At 40.8% G+C, this 15,211-nt stretch overlaps 1 protein-coding gene and 1 long non-coding RNA gene across 5 annotated transcripts in view; one reads left to right on the top strand and one right to left on the bottom strand.

Annotated features, from left to right (window-relative positions):
• Window positions 1-4,676, top strand: part of LOC117956627 — a 15,618-nt gene extending 10,942 nt beyond the window's left edge. Inside the window, exon 3 of the long non-coding RNA XR_004659324.1 lies at window positions 4,666-4,676. This is a non-coding gene — a long non-coding RNA (uncharacterized LOC117956627). The remainder of the gene's footprint in view (window positions 1-4,665) is intronic.
• Window positions 1-13,890, bottom strand: part of mad1l1 (mitotic arrest deficient 1 like 1) — a 61,834-nt gene extending 47,944 nt beyond the window's left edge. Inside the window, exons 1-11 of one of the 4 annotated variants that reach the window (XM_034891637.1) lie at window positions 13,848-13,890; window positions 13,042-13,196; window positions 12,806-12,946; window positions 12,429-12,608; window positions 12,205-12,329; window positions 12,018-12,099; window positions 11,206-11,336; window positions 9,737-9,851; window positions 9,432-9,493; window positions 4,033-4,119; window positions 3,210-3,354 (exon numbers count right to left, since the gene is read on the bottom strand). In XM_034891637.1, the coding sequence (XP_034747528.1) occupies window positions 3,210-3,354; window positions 4,033-4,119; window positions 9,432-9,493; window positions 9,737-9,851; window positions 11,206-11,336; window positions 12,018-12,099; window positions 12,205-12,329; window positions 12,429-12,608; window positions 12,806-12,946; window positions 13,042-13,185 (1,212 nt within the window). In that variant the 5' untranslated portion in view covers window positions 13,186-13,196; window positions 13,848-13,890. Of the gene's footprint in view, window positions 1-3,209; window positions 3,355-4,032; window positions 4,120-9,431; window positions 9,494-9,736; window positions 9,852-11,205; window positions 11,337-12,017; window positions 12,100-12,204; window positions 12,330-12,428; window positions 12,609-12,805; window positions 12,947-13,041; window positions 13,209-13,683 lie in introns of all 4 variants that reach the window. The other 3 variants (XM_034891627.1, XM_034891612.1, XM_034891619.1) reach the window with 3 other exon arrangements.
• Window positions 13,891-15,211: the final 1,321 nt, after the last annotated feature.

Below are 15,211 nucleotides of genomic sequence, written 5' to 3'. Positions count from 1 at the left end.
TGCTGCTGTAACACTGTAATTTCCCATTTTTTTGGGATCAATAAATATCTATCTATCTATCTATCTATCTATCTATCACATCTCTTGCAGTCTCCGTCTCTCACGCTGTTACTCTATGAACTGAAGTTAGTTGCCGTCGCCCTGGTGGCCGCGCTAGCAGAGTTACCAGCGGAAACTCTGGTACAAATACAGGTACCCTCTCATGCTTAACTATATGCAGCTGTGCTAACAACAAATGAAACTGTGGACCGGCGCTGTCTGGCAGGGCTCAGCGGAGAGTAAGAGGAGAGACGAGGAGAGATCCAACACAGGCACGGCTTTACAGAAGAAATGGGTCATTAGGTGCACCAGTGCGACCTAGAGGAAAAATATTACTTGCGCCGTAGAGCCCTGTGAGCTAACAGACACTAACTAGCACTAGTCACTGCTTTTGTCGGAAAAACAACAGACGGGACAAAATGTTGCATTTACTGGTAAACTGGTAAACCTTGAGACCGACATATAACCGACTGCTATCTGTTTTTTTTCCCTCTCGTTGCTCTATCCTCCGTGACGGTCTACAAAAAAAACAAAAAAAAAAAAAAAGAGTACTTTATGAAATGACGCATTAAAAAAAAAAAGTTTTTAAAAAATTGCTCGATCACGCAAATTTGATTGTGGGAAGTCAAAATCGTGATTCAAATTTGATTAATTGTGCAGCCCTAGCACCAATGTCAGCCACTGGTTTAGTTATCTGTGTCACTAGAAAATACTATTTCAAAAATTGCACAATCCATTCCATATCTGTCACAACATTTTAGTTTGTAAATTATTGAATGAAATGAATGATTAATTAATATGTTACATAGTAAATATGTACTGTTGCCAGGCAACATGATGAGTGAGAACAATCAAATCTGTTTAAAAACTGGCAAACAGCCTGTTTCTTAATGCAAATGTAATGTCAGTCAAGAGTGTTAAAATGACGCATCTCCTCTCCTCCCTTCACCGCGCTGGTCCACTCGGCATTATAAAGCAAAGCAGGCTGCATTCTGGAGCAATCAAGCTTTTAATAAACATCTCAGAAACAGCCAGGCTGCAAAGAACCATCCCTGCATTTTGAGGGTCATTGAAAGCTCAATAGGCTGTTATTAACGGGGCTAATTAGGAAAAGCGTGTAAGATTCAGGTTGAAGTCAAGTTATAAATACTGGCAGTAAATAACATTTCAGATAACTGCGTGTAATATATGCTGATTGCCAAGGAGTGTCTTCTTTTAAAATGGCTTAAAAATCACCTTGTAATTCCTGGATGTAGTCTATGGATAATAGGCTACAATTGCTCTGTCAGATTTGCTTATAGGCTAGTATCCAATCAGATTCAGACTGTGATTAGGCAGATCAGAACCAACATAATCCATTTAAAGATGACTGAGTCTGGTTCATTTAAAAACACTTATGTGACATCTTCCTTGATTTAACTTTTTGTTTTGGCAGCATCATTTGTCATGCAACATTACGCAATTGCCTTATACATCCTGTGATAAGCTTGGAAACGAGAAAAGAAGACAAACCAAAGGACAGACTGAATAGAAGCAATAACAAAAAGGTACAAACACATTCAGAGGTCTGTGTGTGTGTGTGTGTGTATATATGTGTGTGTGTGTGTGTGTGTGTGTGTGTGTGTGTGTGTGTGTGTGTGTGTGTGTGTGTGTGTGTTGCCAATCCTAACCAGCAGGACCTTTGGCTATTAACTGTCTATTAATGTGCAATGAAATTCACTCAATCTAAATCAAAAATCTGACGGCTCTTCTCTGATAAAAACTCTAATTTAAAAAAACACACAAAACAAACAGGGAGCGGGAGGACAGTGTGATAAAACTACTGTTTTCATCATCTATTTTTTTAAATTGCTTTTATGTCAACTGTTTTATAGTTTGTGAAGATGTGGCTGTGCCTCTAATGGGTCAGCGACTCTGTCCCACAAAAGAAAATAAGAAACAAAACAGCTGAGCAGGGCAACAGTAGAATGAAGGAGACAGCCTTGTAGAAGAGACTGAAGGATGAAATGTGTTCTCCTCTGCCTCTTCCTTAACAACTTGATGTCAAGGAGCAGCTGAGCAAGGCACTTGATCATTATTGATTTGTGAGGCAGAATAGAATGGATCTGTATAGAGCTCAAACGGTTACTTGAGTCATTGAATTTATCTAACTACAAAATGAATTGACAACAATTTTACTAATGGATTTGTAGTTTAAGTCAATTAATCCATTTTTGGGTTATTGCATGACATAAAATGTCAACATTTTTGAAATTTACACCATTATTATTATTACAACATCTAACAAAAGGTTACTCTTAGTTAAAAGGTAACAACATAGTAGCTGGCTATTACTAGATGCCTTATATTATAATAAAAACATTGATTGGTTGCAGCTCTACAATATCTACCACATCGGTGTGTTGTAGATTTTTTTTTTTTTTTATTATACGGAATTATTTTGAGAAAATGTATGACTAAAAGACTAAACATAGGCAGTTGTAGATAGCCAGATTACAAGTTGTACCTCCTTGTAATCTGATAGTTGTAATCCTTAAGCATAATATAACGTTATGAACATTTGGCTGGCTAGACCTAAAATGTTTAACAAACCAGCCCTGAATAAAAAAAAGGGTCAAAGTTAAATAAAAAAAATCACTATTTAACATGTTTTTTAATCCATCCCAACTGGATGATAAACAATATTTTCACACCCTCTGAATACTCGGTTAAGTGCAAATGGTTCAATGTGTTCTCTGACAAATAAGTCTGGGGTCGAGACCTATTTTTTGCATGCCTGTGGCTTTGCTTAGTTATGGTGGCGCCTGAGAGTGTGCGTGTGTGATTTGTGTGCTAAGAGACCGAGCATGTTGACCTAGGGAATTACACACACTGCAAAATCAATATCACTGGGAGGTCTACTCAGGAACTGCAGAGCAAGGGGAAGCAAGACGGGCTTGACATTCATCGACCAGGAATTTTGTGCAGGCCTTGAGATTTAGGCACCTGCTGCGCAAGTGTTTAAAGTGAAATTCTGGCATTGGGTGATAATGGAAATGTCGTGTCTCAGGTTCTGAATATTTGTTTATGTGTCTGTATTCATGGGTTGGTTGGTTTGGTGTGTGTGTGTGTGTGTGTGTGTGTGTGTGTGTGTGTGTGTGTGTGTGTGTGTGTCATTGATTTTCTGGCACCTTGGTTAATAACAGCACTCGCTTCTGTAGTCGACGGAGAAGAGCGTCCTGCGCCTCCCTCTTCTTCTGCTCCTCCAGAGTCTTGCTGCGCTGCTGGGACAGCTCTGCGTGGAGGTCAGACTGTGAATGTTCCATACTCCTCACACTGATGGACCAGGATACATGAATGGGTGGAAAGCAAAAGCGTGCGTGGGGGGGTTAATAACAGGGCAAAGTAGAGGGCAGGGAAAGAGGGAATCAGTGCTGAGGGTTAAGACAATCTGGGGAAAGCAATTCATAGTCAAATGAGATTAATACTCAGTAACAGATAACTTAGCAAATAACTTAGAAAATAATATCCATACACTGTCCAGGAATTGTTTGTAACAGTGCTTATGCCAGATTTTGATCAATAGGACATTATACCATGAGATCCCTTCCCCCCTCCCACCCTCTCCCCCAACACTCTATTCTGCTGTTTCTAATATATAATAATGAGCCCAATACATTCAGCAGAATTCAGCAGACGCTTGTTAGCTAATGAAAGCTTTCTTAGCTGGACTAAGCTGCAGCATGAATATACCAGAGCAGCCACGCAGCCCTCCCTAAAGACATCACCTCTGCCTAAACAGGACAAGTTTAATTAGTGAATACACACACACACACACACACACACACACACACACAGTTACTGTCAGGAGTGCTATCAGAATCAGGACCAGTTTAATTAACTTTGTGACAATTAAGGACTTCACAGAGATATGCTCTAATAGATACATGGGGGAAGAGAGGCATCCAAGCAGACAGAATGAGAGAATCTGAATGCAGAGAGAGGGTGAGTTACCGGCTGTTGAGATTGTAGTTCTGCTCTTTTAGAGCAATTTCTCTCTGCTGGATCTGAATCACCTCCCTGGACAGATCCTCGGGTTTCCTACAGACAGACATACACAGAACAGTTAGCATAGACACGTGTACAAGCGCGTGCACACACACACACACACACACACACACGATAAATCAATATGACTGAGAGGGCAGAACGGACAGAGAATAAATGAAAACAACAGCGTTTCCATATTCTGTTGTTATTCGGCCAGTGGAGAGCTGGGAAATAAAATGACATGAGCAGCAGAGGGAGAGCTGAGAGGAGGATAGTGGGCTAAATACTGGTCACAGTCCTACAAAACAAATTCACTCCGTGTGAGATATTGACTGATTACAAAACATGCATACACAAACACACAATACAAAGGCAACAATGCAGACAGTAACATAGTCCAACAGAGATGCACCACATGACCGCCAAACTCTAAATCCTGGCTGTTACTATGGATCTGTCAAAAAATCCATCCATCTTTGTCTGCTTATCCGGTATTGGGTCACGGAGGACAGCTCCAGCGGGGGACCCCAAACTTCCCTTTCCCTAGCCACAGTAACCAGCTCAGACTGGGGGATCCCGAGGCGTTCCCAGGACAAGTTGGAGATATAATCCTTCCACCTAGTCCTGGGTCTTCCCCGAGGCCTCCTCCTAGCTGAACTTCCCTGGAACACCTTCCTAGGGAGGCGCCCAGGAGGCATCCTTACCAGATGCTCAAACCACCTCAACTGGCTCCTTTTGACGCGGAGGAGCAGCGACTCTACTATGAGCTCTTCACAGATGACTGAGCTTTTTACCCTCTCTCTAAGGGAGACACCAGCCACCTTACTAAGGAAACCCTTAAACTCTTTCACTTTGGGTAAGAACTTATTCCCTACTTGAAGAAGGCACTGCAATGGTTTCCTGCTGAGAACCATGGCCTTAGATTTAGAGGTACCATCAGGACCACATCATCCACAAAAAGCAGCAATCAGATCCCCAGCCCCCCAAACTGCAACCTCTCCCTACCTCGACTACGCCTCGATATCCTGTCCACAAATACTACAAAACAGGATTGGTGACAAAGCACAGCCCTGGCGGAGGCCAACCCTCACCTGAAATGAGTCAGACTTACTGCCGAGAACCCGGACACAGCTCTCGCTTTGGACATACAGACATTGGATGTCCCTGAGAAGGGACACCCTCACCCCATACTCCTGCAGCACCTCCCACAGTATTTCCCAGGGTACCCAGTAATACGCCTTCTCCAGATCCACAAAACACATATAGACCGGTTGGGCATACTCCCACGCTCCCTCCAGGATCCTTGCAAGAGTAAAGATCTGATTCATTGTTCAACGACCATGACGGAATCCGCATTTTTCCTCTTCAATCCAAGGTTCGACTATCGGTCGAACCCTCCTTTCCAGCACCTTGGAGTAGCCTTTACCAGCAAGGCTGAGAAGTGCGATACCCGTGTAATTGGCACACACCCTCTGGTCCCCCTTTAAAAGAGGGGAACCACCACCCTGGTCTGCCACTCCCTAGGCACCGTCCCAGACCTCCACGCAATGTTGAAGAGGCGTGTCAACCAAGCCCTAACGGATTTCATCAACCCATGGGGCTTTTCCACTGTGGAGTTGTTTAACTACCTCAGCGACTTCCACCAGGGAAATTTAAGACAATCCCCCATAATTCTCCTGCTCTGCCTTTGACATAGAGGGTGTGTTAGCTGGATTTAGAAATTCCTTACAATGCTTCTTCCACCGCCCAATTACCTCCTCAATTGAGGTCAACAGGATCCCATCCTTATTGTACACAGCTTGGATAGTTCTCTGCTTCTCCCTCCTGAGGTGGCGAATGGTTTTCCAGAAGCACCTTGGTGCCAACCAAAAGTCCTTCTCCATGTCTTCTTGGAATTTCTCCCACACCCGCTGCTTTGCCTCTTTCACAGCAGAGGCTGCAGCCTATCGGTACCTTGCAACCGTCTCTGGATCCCTTCTGGGATAGCATATCCCGGAAAGACTCCTCCTTCAGTTGGACGGCTTCCCTAACCACCGGTGTCCACCAGGGTGTTTGTGGGTTACCGCCCCGTGAGGCACCTAAGACCCTAAGACCCCTGCTCTCCACCGTAGCTTTAGCGAACTTTGAACATTGTCCACTGCCTCCAGCCTCCACAGGGATGCACAAAAAGTTCGCTGAAGGTGTAGTTGAAAGTCTGTTGAACAGGGGCCTCCTCCAGACGTTCCAAATTTACCCGCACGACCCGTTTGGGCTTACTAGGTCTGTCCAGAGTCTTCCCCATCCCCTGACCCAACTCACCACCAGATGGTGATCAGTTGACAGCTCCGCTCCTCTCTTTACACGAGTGTCCAAAACACACAGCCTCATATGAAATGATTATAAAATCGATCACTGACCATCGGCCTAAGGTGCTCTGGTACCAAGTACACTTATGATCATTCCTATGCTTGGTGGTGTTTGTTAGTCCAACAACAGACATTACTCTGGTTTAGATCAAGGAGGCCGTTCCTCCCAATCATGCCTCTCAATTTGTCTCCGTCATTGCCAACGTGTGCGTTGCAATAATCTGTCCAACAACAGATTGCCCTTATGTCTTTATCTTGTGTGAAAGGGGTTTATATTAAGGGAGGTTCAATCAAAATCATAAGTTTGCTGCTACGTCACAGTTAGAATTACACACCTTGAAACTACAACTCAACATCAGGAGATTGAGTGTGCTCATAAGGACTTTTTTACCTACCAATGAAACATCTTTTCTTCCATGACATTATGGTATGATAAGAAGAGGCTGAGCAGTCAAGGTTAACATCAAGGATGAAAAACCCGAGTATGTGAAAGTTAGGTGGTCTGGATTTATCACCACTTCCAATTCTGCTAGATGGAGCCTTAGGTATGAAAATAATCTCATGACTAAAATATGAGTTCATGAATCATCTGATGGAATAACTATGGTGCCCAGAGCAGGTAATTCCACGTTGCCCTGAGCACAGAGGGATTAGCCTTTCCCTGATCTTATGAGAGGCTGTTTTTAAGTGTTCTGCTGGGTTTTTGAGGGTTTTTTTTGGAGGGGGGGGGGTTTGCAGGTCACAAGAAAGCCATCTCTGGTAATGTTCCAAATATGGAGTTGGTTGCGTATTATTGGGTGACATGACGTGCCATTATACGAGGTAATTACAAGTAAATGCACTGCCAGGCACTCTTAGAAAGAAGATTAAACTGACTGTATTTTCAGATCATTTTGTAGCATCGTAAACTGTGCAACACTCAAGACTAAAACAACAATTCTTTTCAAAATGTAAGACAACGCATTAAACTTGGAGAACATGGGAGCAGGTCAGGAGATAATGAGAGAAAAGGCAAAATCCATTACTGTTGGAAACAGAAAAAAAGACACACATACAGTTTAGCCCACTGTGCACAAACACACATACAAATGTATTTCTTACTTCTTGGGACAAACATTCACAAAAAAAGTCTCAATTCTCACTTTAGCTGGTCAAAACGTTACTGAAAAAGAAATCCCTTTCCAGGAAATCTCCCTGTGTATTTTTATCGTCTGTCCCTTCAATGCTGTACCACATAACATCTTAGTTTAAAGAAAGTATTTTCATTACTTTTCTGTCAATCTTACATTTAATTGCCAACCACATGGGTACACACATAAGCAAGCACAATGTTATCAGACGGTGTACTAGAGGGAAAGAAAATGCACACTAGCAACCAGCCAACTGCTGGCAAACTTGAGTTGCGTTGTGGGGCTTGTCTACTCTACCAGACAGCCCCATTGATTGTTGTTGGGGAGGTATAACTGCTCTCCAAAAGTTATTTTTGTCTGACAAAACACCACACATTGCTGGTAAAGAACCAAATTGTGTGTTGCAGGAGAAAAACTCCTCATTGACAGCACCAATTGGTTTACTTCTCCAACTGCTCCACATGTTCTTTTCACACCACTAATGACCAAGTCCAAATATGTGGTGACAAAAAAACGTTACAGTGTATAAACTAATGCACAACAAAGTTCAAAGTATCAGTAGCTTGCAGTTATGAGAAGTTACTTACAGACAAGCAAATTAACTGATAAATAATACAAATATTGACTAGTGTGCAAAAAAACTGCCGCCCTTATGAGATATTTCATATTTAATGAAGTAGCCTCAACATGGGCTCTAAGATTAAGCTTTGTAATGAAGTCAACAATGATTACGAAACATTGCTGATGGCACTGTAATAACATTCTGTCACTGCACTTCTACTGAAGAACGATCATTTTTAACTCCTTAAGAAGACATGACATAAATCCAGATTCAATTCAAAACACACACAAAACTGAAATACCTGGAAAGATTCAACACATTTCAATTGATGATGTAATGAGTGCTTAACAGCCAAAAGGTAATCACATATGCCTGATAATATGCAGTAATTAAGAATTCGGAATATTCAGAATTATGCTGAGTCAAGACTCATTTTTATGTGGCACTATTACTGTACTGGGTGAGAGAAAGGTGAACAGATTGTTGCACATCCAACATCCTGACAATTAAGTTCGCCATTTAGTAAACAGTAAAAACAGCTTGAAGGAGTTTCTAACTGTTGATTTCCAAGCTGCATTAACCTTTACTTTTGATCAGTATGAGCCTGACACATATGGTTGCCCTTTAGAAGCCGCAAGTGCAATGCAGGTCTTCTGTTGTTGTTTTTTTATTTAAACAAAAGCACTCAGACAGCCAATGACGTCTCGCATGGAACAACTGAATTTTGAGTAGGGTTTCAAATGTTCAACTCAATTTACCCAGGGTAATTTAGATCTTCAGAAAAATAAAGGACAGCCCAACCAAATTATTGTGTACATTAAAGTGAAATTATATGACATTCCTGTGATCCTACCAGGTCCTTTAACATATGTAACAGTTTCAGTTTCACACACACACACACACACACACATTCAACATTCTGTTTACATTACAGCCAGAGTTAATCATAGAGAAAATGGTGTGCATGCCTGTGTGTACGCATGCATACAATGGACAAGGCTGCAGTGTTTATAATCTGTCAGATCTGCTCCACTGCTCACAAGGAAACATGCAATCATTCTCTCATTACCAGCTAGGAAAGGATGCGTTAGGACATACTCTGCGCACACAAGCAGGTATAAAACAAACACCTATACATGCTGGTGGACTCCATCCACAGTGATGATGCACATTTATTTGGAGTGACCACAGCGCCACCTAGTGCTACTCATTCATATTTCAAAAGAAACATACTGACATAACTTTTAAAAGCAACAACTTATGTATTTTTCTTTCTTTCTGTTTTATAAATCACACACACAGGCACACGTTGACACATTGTCTGACCTTATGTTGAGTCCAGTAGATTGCCCAAGGTTTACCCAGGCTTGGAGCTTCTCCGCCAACCTCTAAGGATTCAAGAAACAATAGGTCACATGTTTGTCTATGTATAGGAAGTACATTATAGTGTTACTATGACAGCAGTCAAATTAAGAATAGGAAATAAGATTCAACAAATAATGAAATTGGTCCGCTGTAAAGTAAGCACTCTTTTTAATCTCTTCTTTTCATGTTTGGAGCAGTGGAAAAGGACATTGAAATTCTAAAGAGTGGAATGCACAATACAATGTCATACACACAGTTTAGTTTACCTCCTTCTCCAGTTCAATGTTAACCAGCTCTTCTTTTGTCTTCTGCATCCTTTCCAGCTTTCTCCTCAGCCCCTCCACCTCCTCTTTCAACAGGCTGCAGTTCTCCCTGCTCTCCCTGGACAGAGCGGAGTGAAAAGAGCAAAGACCAAAACAAAAGCAAAACACAAAATTAACTTGAAAGATTTGGCCTTAGTGTCTGATGTAGAAATTGCATACTTCTGAACCCTGGCAGCATTCAACTTACATGATTTTAAAATCTTCTTTCAGATGTTTACAGTAACTATATTTATTACACAAAAGATCAAATATTTGTAATTTGGTAGCAGATTACCCTTTATTACATAAATCTGAATATTCTAAAACCCCAATTATACATGTAGTTTCGCTCTGAAATTGTAAGGGGGGTGATTTTAGAACGTTGCTGCCTTTTAGCACTGCAGAGGACAGACAATAGATGTTATCATTGACAACAGAGGTCTGAGATGTTACATTCTAACGTGATAGTACTTCAACCATTGTCCTTATTTTCAATGGACATTTGCCTAAATAAGAAATTGTCCTAAAACTAGCAAAGAGTTGATGTGACCAAGCAGTCAGCAACAGTATCTTCAGCAGAATTCCAGTTGTGTAAGCACCATTATTATAAATCCATTATCTTGAGAAATGCAATTGAGTTTCATGCTTCAAATTTTCTGGAATACTTCCGACACTGCCAAATAATTATGAGCATGGAAACACAATTCATTCTGTAATTACTCTTAGTAATGTTCAGATTTCTCATATGGCACGACTTTTCTCCTACTTTCACCTCCCCAAAAGTCACCTGACACCCACTGCCTCCTAGTGTGTGATAGTGCACTGGCTCCCAATACCCCGACCCGAACATGTAATCTGTGTATCATTGCAGGATTGCAAGCATGACAATCACAAATATTATTTGTTTAGATTTGGTGTGTGTGTGTGTGTCTGTGTGTGTGTGTGTGTGTGTGTGTGGCAGACGTTGTTGGGCGACCATACAGATGTTTTTTTCTTTTTCAATGTTATCTGTTGGAGCAGACAATAGAGTTTTATCTTATCTTAGTGTGGTACGATGACCCAAAGTCACACTGAAATGTCATCAGGACTTTTTGAGCACTGTGGGGTCGCACTAGGCTGCAGTCTTTAAAAATGAAAGCCTGTGTGTTCTATTGAAAGGTGAGACATTTTTAGCCATCTGATTATTCTAAAACCCTTATTATACATGTAGTTTCTCTCTTAATAAAAATCTTAAGAGGGATGATTTTAGAGGGGTTTTTTTTACATCACTATTTCTGCTACAAATTACAGCTTTTTAACACTGCTGAGGACAGCCAATAGATAATACCATTGACAACAGATTTCGTCAGAGACGTTATTTTCCAACATAATAGTACTTCAACCATTCTCCTAATTTTCAATGGACATTTGCATACATAAAAAATGTATTCGACCTGAGAAAGGCATTCTCCTCTCTGAGGCACTTCAACTCCTTTTCCAGGTCTGGAACTTTTGCCGCCTCAGACTTAATAGTCTTCACAATGGAGATGTCTTGCTCCTGGAGGGTGAGACGCCTCTCCAACTCCTGCCAAAAAATAGAGCGAGAAATCAGCTAAAAGAAATACCAACAACACGTGTGTATTGCAGTGCACTTCAAAAGCTATGCCTTGTGTAAAGATTACCCTATATACACAAATATTATATCTAAACAAATGTGATGTGAAAAAAGAGATTCAACCAACATTGTGTAATTTGAAAATTAGATGAGGTGAAAACAAAAAACTATGTGTCAACAATGTGACATTGAGTGCGTTTATATGCACAAAACTTACATGCAACTCACTTTATAGACTGCGTGCAGTATGCAATATCCTCACATTATCTAGGTTTCTGATTGTCTGCATTAGTGCAGGTTTGTCTTTCACCTGTCCTCAGCCACTCACTGTCATCTTTGGACAAATAGATTTGGCAGCTGCGTGTTTGAACACTGCTGCATTTACAACTCTGCTGGATTAGGCTCAGTAATGGGGGATGAACGCAACAAGCAATAGAACTCATCTTACACATTACTAGCGTCAGTTCTTGCTTTCATTTCGGCATGTAGATTATGAATGTAGTTTTGAAATCATCATCATCATATTATTGTTGTTTTATTGATTAACTTAAAAAAAAAAAAAAAGTGCACCTCTGAATCATGGACAGGAGCATGTTGTGATCTCAGTTTGTGCACGGCGGACAAGTGTGCGGTCAACTGAGTGCAACAAACCTTTATCTTGATGTTGTGCTCCGAGCAGGAGGACTGGGCAGCTTGGAGACTTTGGCAAAGCTGAGAGACTTCCTGATACTTCCTGATTAGAATACCAAATGAGAGAACTGTGTGGTCAGCATTTCTCTTCTGCAGTATAGCATGAAACAGAGCTGGGCAAGTTGTTAGTCTCAGTATGCGTCTGTACCTGCATTGTAGATCTAACTGTTCCTGCAGTTCCTGGGTTTCAAGGGCTTGAGAAGAAGTTGTCAAGTCTTGGTTTTGAATCTTCTGCTTCAGCTCTCTGATCTCATCCTTCAAAGAACTGATGGTCTGGGAAAAGATTACAGAAGTAAGCCAACATAGGATAGGAGACATGACCAGAATACAAAATGCAGTAAGTGTGTGTGCTGTGCGAGTCTGTGTGTGTACCTGGTTAGCAGTGTTCAGTCTTGTATCTCTCTCCTCCAGTTTCCTGTTCAGGCCCTTCAAGTTCTGACGGAGTGCACAATTTACCTCCACCTGCTCTGATAGGTTCTTAGCTGCATCCGTCTCTCTCTCCCCCAACTTTTTTATTTGCCCCATGAGGTCTTGGTTCCGGTCAACCTCATGCTGTAGCATAAAAGGGAGAAAAACAGGTTTTACCCCAAATCTTCTCTGACGCGTGTCAGTTAATGTGACATTATCTCAGTAAGAGAACCGTAAGGAAAGAATTAATGTATATAAATTCTGTGCAGAAACTTTGTGTTAGAGTTAATCATTGTCCCATATCCTCATTAGTATTATATGTACGAGTTTTAGACTTGTACCTCAAAGTCTCGTGCGCTGTCAGAAGCAGCCTTCTCCAGTTCAAATCGAGCTCGCTTGTGACTAAGCTCCATCTGCTTCTTCTCCTGGTCCAACTGAAGGTAGCGATTCTTGGAATGAACTCTGTCTGCTGCTTCCAGCAACTAAAGGGAAAGACAAGTCAATCAGTGCAGAAGGGTGCATGTTCATATTCCCTTTACGCAGCTTACTGTTGATACATCAGTTTCTATGTACCTACCTCCATGCTGCGTTTGTACTGACTCTGCAGGTTTCCATTCCCCGCTGTGTGATCTGACAGCCTCTGTGGAGCATTAGAATGGCTGATGAAGGAATTGAAGGACTTCAAGGTTGTTAACACAGTGGTGTCATCCTCTAAATCCATTTGGAAGGTCTCTAGTGTTGTAGCTAGTGCACAAATGAAAGGTTCAGACATAAGAGCAAGAGTCAGTAAAGGCATAGCTAGCAACTGCAGTATTAGAAACAACACACCACAGCTAGCTATGTTAGCTAATACTTAGCTAGCGAGATAGATAGATAGATAGATAGATAGATAGATAAGTATGTAACAGTAACGTTAACTGACAATAGCTTCCTTGCTCACACAACACAAACAGCAATTAAAGTTAACGTTATACTAGCTAAGCTATTAGTATTATCTCAAAATAATGGCTAAGTTGATGATAAGTCGCTAAAGTTACATTGCGTACATTTGGCCGGTAACGTTACTCTAGCGGTTTAAACAGTTGTTTTCGTCACTAACCCGCGGACTAGGCATAACTGTTAGTTAACGCTTAGCTAGAACGTTAGAGTGGGATGTGTTGGTTTCTACGGCTAGCTAAGGTTTTTCCAGAAGGTACTGTAGTAAATGAATGTTGCTAACAATCCTAAAAAAAACATCTAGCTAGCTTTTACATTGTAACAGTCTCGCTTGAAAGCATATTTCCTCACCACAGACTAGTTTGTAAGCAGGAGCAGGTTAGCCGCAACTGTTAGATAAGTTATCTTTACTCTGCTAGCTAGTTAGCTGTACACAACATTGCATACAGCAGAACTCCCTCCAGTTCAGCTCGAATGAGAAACGTGTAGTATCGCGAGACCTCTTGATGTATCGCGAGAGGGTCAGTTATCACAATTACCTTCTAGGGTTATGATAAATTAAATAACACAGCAGCACCGTATAGTTGTTTTACTTAACTAAACACGTTAACGGGTCAATAGATGAGTAAAATTAATCAAGGTAAAATTGTTTAAGCGGTTTAGACGTCATGAGCAGCTTTTAATGAGGAGGCAAGTCACATTATTTAGCCTCCAGCTGTATGAATCTACCTTCAGGCGGATGGAGTCAGAAAGAACTGAAGCAATGAAAAGCACCGACAACATTGTTATCAACTGTCTGCCTATCAGGTAGGTTTAATGAAATTAAGGAAATAAAAACAAAACACAGAGGAATATTTTTGTATTTTCATTGTTTTTTTCACATCAGTCTGTATGTACTAGGATGTAGGCATATGTGACTTTACTGACAATAAAAAGTATATATATATATATATATATATATATATATATATATATATATATATATACACATGTATATATATACACATGTATATATATATGTATACACAAATGTAATTTCATAGTTTGTCCCACAGAGAGCAGCATTTTATACAGGATGTTGAGGGAACTAGTCAACAACAAGCGTGGATATGAATATTGTACCTACTTAGCAGACTAAGCAGTTTTAAAGATGGCAAAGAAAGTATGGCCTGATTGCCATAGGTGATATGAAATAAGACCATTTGGGCAACAAATATGTCCAGAACTATTAACACCCATGTTTAATTGAATCACAAAAACTACCACGAATAATGCTCCTGATCCAAATTTGATTTAACAGCAAATGTTTACTAAACCTTGTAACCAACAATGACTCTGATTATAATGAGTCCAGTATAGAGTTGGGCGGTAACCACATTTTGATACCGTCATACCTCCCCCCTATTTTACCGTGGTATACCGTATTACCGTGACTAATTAATAATGATGATGTAAGGTTCAGACGGCATCACCAAACTGTTTGTTTGTGCCTACAACATTCAGAATATGAATACCAAACACTATAACTGAAACACCTCTCTCTTCTCATTAGGTCAGAACCCAAAATGTTGCCAAACTGCAGAAGTTGGGTTCATCTTCAAGACCAGGTCACTCTGTGCGCAATTTGCCATCTTTCCTCTCCCTCTCGCACTCTCTTTCTCCTCCACACTCCCACGTGATGACAGCCAACAATAAATTATATTTAATATTTAATCCTTTTCTCCTACATAAGTGTATTTCCTTTTTTTTTATGTTGGTATTGAAACTGATACAGTTGCTATTTTTAAGACCATGCAGTATACCAACCCTAG

Source organism: Etheostoma cragini, chromosome 2 (genome assembly GCF_013103735.1).
Source record: "Etheostoma cragini isolate CJK2018 chromosome 2, CSU_Ecrag_1.0, whole genome shotgun sequence".
NCBI lineage: Eukaryota > Metazoa > Chordata > Actinopteri > Perciformes > Percidae > Etheostoma > Etheostoma cragini.
This window is presented reverse-complemented; position numbering and strand designations above follow the sequence as displayed.